We start from the raw sequence: 7,274 nt of genomic DNA, 5'->3' as shown, positions 1-7,274 counted from the left end.
CTTCTTAACTCGAAAACTAAATAAAAAGAAGTAAGTTCTTAAAATAATAATTAAATGAAGTGTTTGTTCTTTTAAATTAAAGCCCATACTTCTTAAGATTTGTTTGAAATTGAAAGCCCATTATACTAGAAGTACTTGTTTGGATATAAAAAAAAAAAATGAGAAACATAAATTAGGCATGGGTAGCTAGAATTAGACATCAATATTGAATCTGAATAATTATGGGATGTTGACAAATTCTAGACTAGAGTGGGTCATTATTTTAGGTAAAGCCAAATTTTAGCATTGGGACCAAATTACTCATTTAATGCCCATTTGGATCTCTCAAGATTGGCCCTATATTCTCACAATTATTTTTTAATATATATTTTTTCAAAAAAAAATTATGATATTTTTTTAGTGTTTAATAAGGTATGATATCATCCAACTCATTCTTTAACAATAGATTTGAAACTCTAAAACCCTATGAATGTCATATAGTTAGATTAAGGGTTTTAAGATATGTAGATTGAGTGAGAAAATGGATTCACCATTAATAAAACACTTTGCTTTTCAAACTCTCTTTAGTGACTTCAGCTGGTTCATTTTTTTTTTCTTTTTCAAACTTGATGGACTTGACGTATTTGATTTCAGTGAAACTGATAATTTTAAAAATATATATATATATATTTAAAGTAAAGAGAATAAAAATAACACGCCATAGTATTTAATTATTAATAAATCGTATGTTACTTTCATTTTAAGAATGATAAAAACACGCCATAGTATTTAATTATTAAAATCATATGGTTATTTCATTTTACTTTTGTGTCTGTCATAATTTTTTACTTATAAAAAATAATTTTTGATTACATCAAATAAAGAGTTATTAAATAAAGTTTTAAATGTTAAATAACACAAATTTAAAAAGATGATGTTTAATCTAAAGTTTTTTTTTTCTAATAAAAACTTTTTCAATTTTATCTTTTATATATGGACATATTTATAAGTATTTTATTTCTATAAATTCTTGTTATTTTGATCATATTTATAAATGGTCAGTTATCATTTGACGGAACTTTTTAGGTTTTGCTTACCATTTCTCGAGCAAAATTAATTTTACTGCCGCTATGAATTTTGTGCAGAAATATTTTCTTATTTTCAACATCACTTAATTGGTTTTATCAATTTGTTCTCATTCATCATTAATTATTATTAAATTTAAATTAATTTGTTTTTTTGATTTACTCTATAAAATTGCTTGATTGATTGATTATTTATATTACGGATTCGAGAAATAGATATCAACACAATTGATTGAAGGTATCAACAAGAGATCGACGACCACCAAATATTGAAATTATTATTCACATTACAAAAATCTGATATAACAATTTCAATCCGGCTAAACAAAATGTCGCACACAAAAACACACACACAACAAAACTTAGCGTTCATCATAAACAAGATAAACATATGTGGTGGGATGATTATATATTAAATAAGGTATGATATCTCTCAACTCTATTATCGGATAATTCATTCAAGCTTCAACTACCCACCTCCCATCCAGTAGCCCACGTTAGAAATGAGAATAATGAACTATCTAATCTCGTTATCTCTATTTCATCGTTCAACCTCGTCACATTGAATGCCCAGAATTAAAAATCGGATTCGATTCGAATTATTCAAAATTCGAGCTGAATATTAAATTTCATTTTATTTAAATTTATTCGAATTCAGTTTTTCGAATTAACTAAAAAATTCGAAGAACAAAAACCCGAGAAACTCAAATAATCCAAAACTGAATCGATGAAACATTTAATTTAATTTATTCTACTTTCTCATCAATTTTTATCGAACTCAAACGAATTCTTCTTTAGAGTCACCTTAAACAAAATGGTTGAATCATCTCCATTATATTTTTTTAATTTGATATATTATTTAAATCTAATTTATTATTTAATTGTATAGATATTATATTGTATTATTTCTAAATTAATTTTGCATTTATAAATTCTCTTTTAAATTAATGAGACTTCTTATATATATATAAAAAAAATTAAATAATCTCGCCAACCATATTTATAATGATTTGAAATTATAATGACCAGTCACGATTTAATAATACATTTGAAGTCAACTTAAAAAAAACAAAATCAGAGGTAGTTTGATCTAATGGTTTTGAATTTCTTTATAATAAAATCTCTATCAAATTACTATCATTTGAACAGTTAAATAATTTAATTGTTTATTAAAATATATTTACACTTTTATTAAATTTTAATTTTAAATATTTTAATAATTTATCTTAAATTATTTTCACATAATATATATATATATATATATATATATATATATATATAAAACTCATAAAAAATCTTTATAAAAAAAAAAAAAATCGGTAAGCATGGATATATATGGGCCCATAATCAGAGAGTTAGACAAAAAACTATTAAATAATGAAGACAAACCAGCCGAAATTCTCTCCCTTTCTACATGGGCCATTAATTAAGACAATTTCAAAAAAAGACAAATCAATGGACTCCCCTAACTAGCTTGTACATGTATTATTTTTATAGGATCGAAAAAGTATGAAATTAATTTATTAAACATGAAAATAAGAACAATATAAAAATCTTATTCTTCAATTTTATGTATTAAAATAATTTTAAGAAATCAAACAAAACTCTTTTTTCTTCTTAATTAGCTAGCATGATAGCTCTAGCCACCAAAACAAAACCATAATCATAATCTTCAACTTTAATTAATTAACCTTCATTCAGATCGGAGGAGGGCCATTATTGTCGTTACCTGTGACATTGGCGCCGGCGCCGGCGGCACTACTAGTGTTTCCGGAGCTATTTGGAGTAGCATTCCCAATGATTGAACTTATGGCCGCAACAAGAGCATTAGTGAAATTGGGGTCAGCGGTCAAGGCAGTGACAGTATCGGCCAAAGAGGGTTGAAGCAGCGGCTGAGTTGGAAGTTGGTGACCGACGGGCGATGTCATATCATGAGACATCTGTAGGCCGGAGAACTTGGATTGATTATAAAGTGTCTGTCCCAAAATCTGCGACAAATTAAGAGGCATCCCATTTGTTGCTCCGAAATTTGAAGTTTGATTTGGGAAAGGGAGTTGGAATTGGATAGGTTGTGGGGGTTTCTGGAATTGTTGCAATGAATTTGGGTTTTGGGTCAGGTCTAAAGTGATGGTTGGAAAAGGGGCGGAGGCTGAGATTGTAGCCATGCTTGATGAACATGGGAGGAGTGTTCTTGAAAAGAAGTTGTTGTTTGATATTCCATCTGCGCTAGGCATTGATCCAGACAGAAGCATTCGGGCAGCTGAAGAGGTGGTCGATGCCATTGTCATGGCTGCAGGAGGCAAAGGGTGGTTATGGTTACCTTCGTATGTTGTTATCAGAATCGTTCTATCTTCTGCACATCTTTGTACCTGTGATCAATTCATTATTATTACCATTCGAATTCCCCCTTTTCAGGTTACAAAATTAATCACCTGTTTCCTGACCGGGCAACCGGCGGCCATAGTGCACCTGTAATAAGCTCGAGGACATGGGTTTCCTTTAGCCATCTTTTGTCCATATTTCCTCCATTGACATCCGTCTGCAATCTGTCACAGATTATCCTTTACATCAATGGGGTCTGGAAAAATGAAACAAAAAATGGCCAAAGTTTGTTTGTTTGGTTTACCGTGGGGGCTTCTGATCGGGCTCGAACAGAAACTCGAGCTTTTCTCATGGTGGCCTCGACGGCTTGATGATCAGAAGCACCCTTGGAAGAAGTTGCGGTATTACTATTCAATCTGGGACTCTTGTTCGGGCCCCAACCCTGACTGGACACGTTCTCTTCAGGACTATCGCGATCGTACGTCGTCTCCGCATTATGAACTGTCAATCTCGATCGCTCACCTCTCCCATCAGAAGAAGAGGACGGTGGGGGAGAGTTATCGTCATCTGCTGCCGTAGCCTGTCCAAGATCCAGAAACTGTCGAACAGTGCCGAGTTTATTATCGCCGTCGCTTTCACCGGTATCGATTTGTTCCGGCTTTTGGCCCTGCTGCTGTTGTTGCTGCATAAGCGTGATGAAATGAATCTCACGAAGTGAATTGTAACTGGCGGTTAGCTGATCCAGCATCTCTTGCAGACGGTTATTCTCCATTTTCATCCGCTCTAACTCCGCCTGTACGACTGCCAACTGAAAATCGATCGATGAATAATCTCAGTCATGATTTTATCAAAATGTATGGAGAATAACTAATTAATTAACATTTGATGTATACACATATATACCTCGTTTTTTGCTCTTCTATCTTCAGAATTAGCTGAAATATCATCGTCAACCATCGATTCGCTACTCGTATTTCCAGTTAAAAGGTGCAATCTAGTCTATAAATACACATACATACAGATCGTGTTCAATCATAGAAATTGATATTTCGAGATGATCGAAGAGATATATTGATTGAAAAGAAACACAAAAAGAGGTTTACGTACATTGACATTGAATTTCATTCTATCATCAGGAGAAACTCGTTGTCGTCGGCTGTCTGGATCATCGTCTCCTTGCTGTTGTCTATTATCAGTGAAGAAATTCATTTCTCTCCTCTCCTCGCGAACGTAGACGTCATTATCTCCTCCTTCTTCACTGTCGCCGTTGAGGTTGACCGGAAACTTGAATCCCGGTGGACGACGGTTGATTGTGCGGTCCATTGTCTGAAACTCGAGACAGTCTCTACGGAAATGACCTTCAAGGAAAGAGTTGACGTCGACGGTGGAATGATGATGACGATGATATTGATGAAGATGATGATGATTGAGGTGGAGAAAGTGTTTGATCCGATCTGATCTGAATGATCAATGGAGAGTCCACCTCGTTTTGCCATAAAGATGAACAATAAGAAGACTGAAATAGGGGGAGACTGTAAGGATGGAAGCAACTTACTCGGCAAGAGAAGAGGAGAAGGAGACTGATCTTGGATGACCACACCAGATGCTAAGACTAGGACTATACTACTAATTTTAATATTTATTTAATTATTTACTTCCAAATCCAGGTAAAAAAAAAGAAAAAAAAAGTAAGAAAGTAAGAAAAAGGCGGGGTCAATGGTAATAAAGTCCCTTGGTGTATATTTGATGTAATATGAATATTTGTTTTTAGTTTACGGGAAAACCGGTCTAACTAATAATATATATCCATGTTTATTATAGTAATACTCAGATTGACATTTTGACCCTAACATCTCTAATTATTTTGTATTTTGTCCACGCGTTTATGTGGCTCTTATTTTATTAATAAACAAATAAACTAAATCAACCCCAAATCCAATCTTCTAACTGTCACACTTCCTTCCTACCACATCTTATATAATTATAATTTATTTCTTTTTTATAAGTTTATAACCTTGATATTATATATATATAAAAAAAATGCAGTTGAAGAAAGACTTGAATGGAAGGGGGGTGATGATGAGTTGATGACCAATGAAAAGGTCTAGTCTAATTCTAACCTAACAAAAACAGTTTTCTTTGATTTTACTAGTAATTAATGTTGGGTGAATAATTTTTACTTGTTTGGTAAAAGATAAAAAGAAGTAAATTGTGACATGCTCATTAAAAACCCTTATATGTCAAAATAATTATTAACTGAATAATAATAATAAATACAAAACTAATAATCTCATTTTGATGCATACTAGAGATTAAATATTTAATTATTTATACTATTTATATTTTATAAATGATTATCAATTAAAACAATTTTAGGCATGTCTTAATAATCATACATATGTAAATGTGTAATATATAATGATGCTTAATTTTTAAAGTGTTTGAATTGTCGGGGTAAAGAGCTGTGGTTAATTTAAATATATTGTGGGTTGACCCGCCTATAAACTTAAAACTGTTAAAATAAAATTAAAAATACTATAGGTATGATTCGAACTTGCAACATAACAAAATAAGTAGAACATTTTAATCAACTGAACTAATAACACTTTATATTTTAAATTCAACACCAAATTTGATGAACGCGGTGGTTCATCAATAGTTTTTAATCGACCACAATTCTCTTTAGACTATGCGCTATAGATTTCACTATTATTAGTGAGCAATAAGGGAAGAATTCCGTCATATTTATAGATATAATTCATATGGATATAGTAAGTCTCGCCTAGGCTACTTTAATGGTAGTCTTTACATTTTCTCTTTCACTCGTAGTATATGGAAGAAGTGGACTCTAGAGGTCAAACTAGTTGAGTTGATGAATCAAACTGTATCAATTGTTTTAGAGATCGTTATGCAATGTGAAAGTAAATGAATACTTAAGTCGGATTATGAGTTGAACCGCCCATAAACTTAAAACGGTTAAAAATAAAATTAAAAATACTATCACATTTTTACCGTAACATTTTTTTACGATTTTTTATATTATTATTCGTACAAATGCACGTGATACATACTAGTTTATATAAGACTGATTCTTAAAAGAATAAATGTGATAATTCTCATTTATAAAATAATAAGTTAAAGTAAATATCATAAAGAGTTATGTTATCTTTTTATTTAATAATAATAATAATAATATATATATATATATATATATTATAAGTGATTGTTAGTGGTTTAGATTTGAAAATTTCAATTAAACATGTATTAGTAAAATAATTCGGTAATACTAAACATAAACTTTAGATCCAAATGCATCAGTTGATCCATATATAAATTCGGTTAGCAAATATATATATATATATATATATATATATATATATATATTTAAAAAGAAAAAAAGTTCAATAATAAATTTAATAGCATTATTCAAGTTCTTACATAAGACAATCTAATTTGTTATATCTTCATACAAAAGATTAAATTTGAAATGGTCAACTAATTATAAATAATTTACAATTTACATAAAAATTTTGTATACTTGTTATCTTTTATTTTAATTAGTTGAGAAAGACAAAAATACATTTAACATTTTATATATTAAAAGTTAAAAAACATTGTTTAACTTTTTATAATCATTATCTCCTATCTAAACAATAAATGTAACTAACAAAATGATATTGATAGAAATCACATGTTAAAAACTATAATTAGCTTGAATGTAAATACTAAGAATTGTGTCATATACTAATAGGCATTTTACTAATAAAACCTAAATAAGACAAGCAGCATAGAAACAAGAGAAATGAACAAAATAAAAGAGTGAATATCTCTCACTTTAATTTAAGATATTTTAATTTGACATATTTACAAAATAAAGAGACTCCTCAA

The 7,274-nt window shown here is 30.2% G+C and overlaps 1 protein-coding gene across 1 annotated transcript; it reads right to left on the bottom strand.

Moving 5' to 3' along the window:
• Nucleotides 1-2,658: 2,658 nt before the first annotated feature.
• LOC124926636 (WRKY transcription factor 6-like) lies at nucleotides 2,659-4,709 on the bottom strand. The gene is made up of 5 exons (XM_047466901.1): nucleotides 4,494-4,709; nucleotides 4,290-4,385; nucleotides 3,691-4,194; nucleotides 3,497-3,610; nucleotides 2,659-3,433 (listed from the first exon to the last, which is right to left on the bottom strand). The coding sequence occupies exons 1-5, from the start codon at nucleotides 4,707-4,709 to the stop codon at nucleotides 2,762-2,764; spliced, it is 1,602 nt and encodes a 533-aa protein (XP_047322857.1). The 3' UTR covers nucleotides 2,659-2,761.
• Between the last annotated feature and the right edge of the window lie 2,565 nt (nucleotides 4,710-7,274).

Source organism: Impatiens glandulifera, chromosome 2 (genome assembly GCF_907164915.1).
Source record: "Impatiens glandulifera chromosome 2, dImpGla2.1, whole genome shotgun sequence".
Taxonomy (NCBI): domain Eukaryota; kingdom Viridiplantae; phylum Streptophyta; class Magnoliopsida; order Ericales; family Balsaminaceae; genus Impatiens; species Impatiens glandulifera.
Note: the sequence above shows the minus strand (reverse complement) of the source record. Positions and strands in the feature narration are given on the sequence as shown.

Bases quoted from the DNA above. Each gene is read 5' to 3' on its own strand.
- LOC124926636 (XM_047466901.1), bottom strand. From the start codon at position 4,709: ATGGACCGCACAATCAACCGTCGTCCACCGGGATTCAAGTTTCCGGTC. The intron at 4,195-4,289 runs GTATATATGTGT...ATCGATTTTCAG, and splicing joins ATAGAAGAGCAAAAAACGAG to TTGGCAGTCGTACAGGCGGA. The intron at 3,434-3,496 runs GTGATTAATTTT...AATTGATCACAG, and splicing joins GTTGCCCGGTCAGGAAACAG to GTACAAAGATGTGCAGAAGA.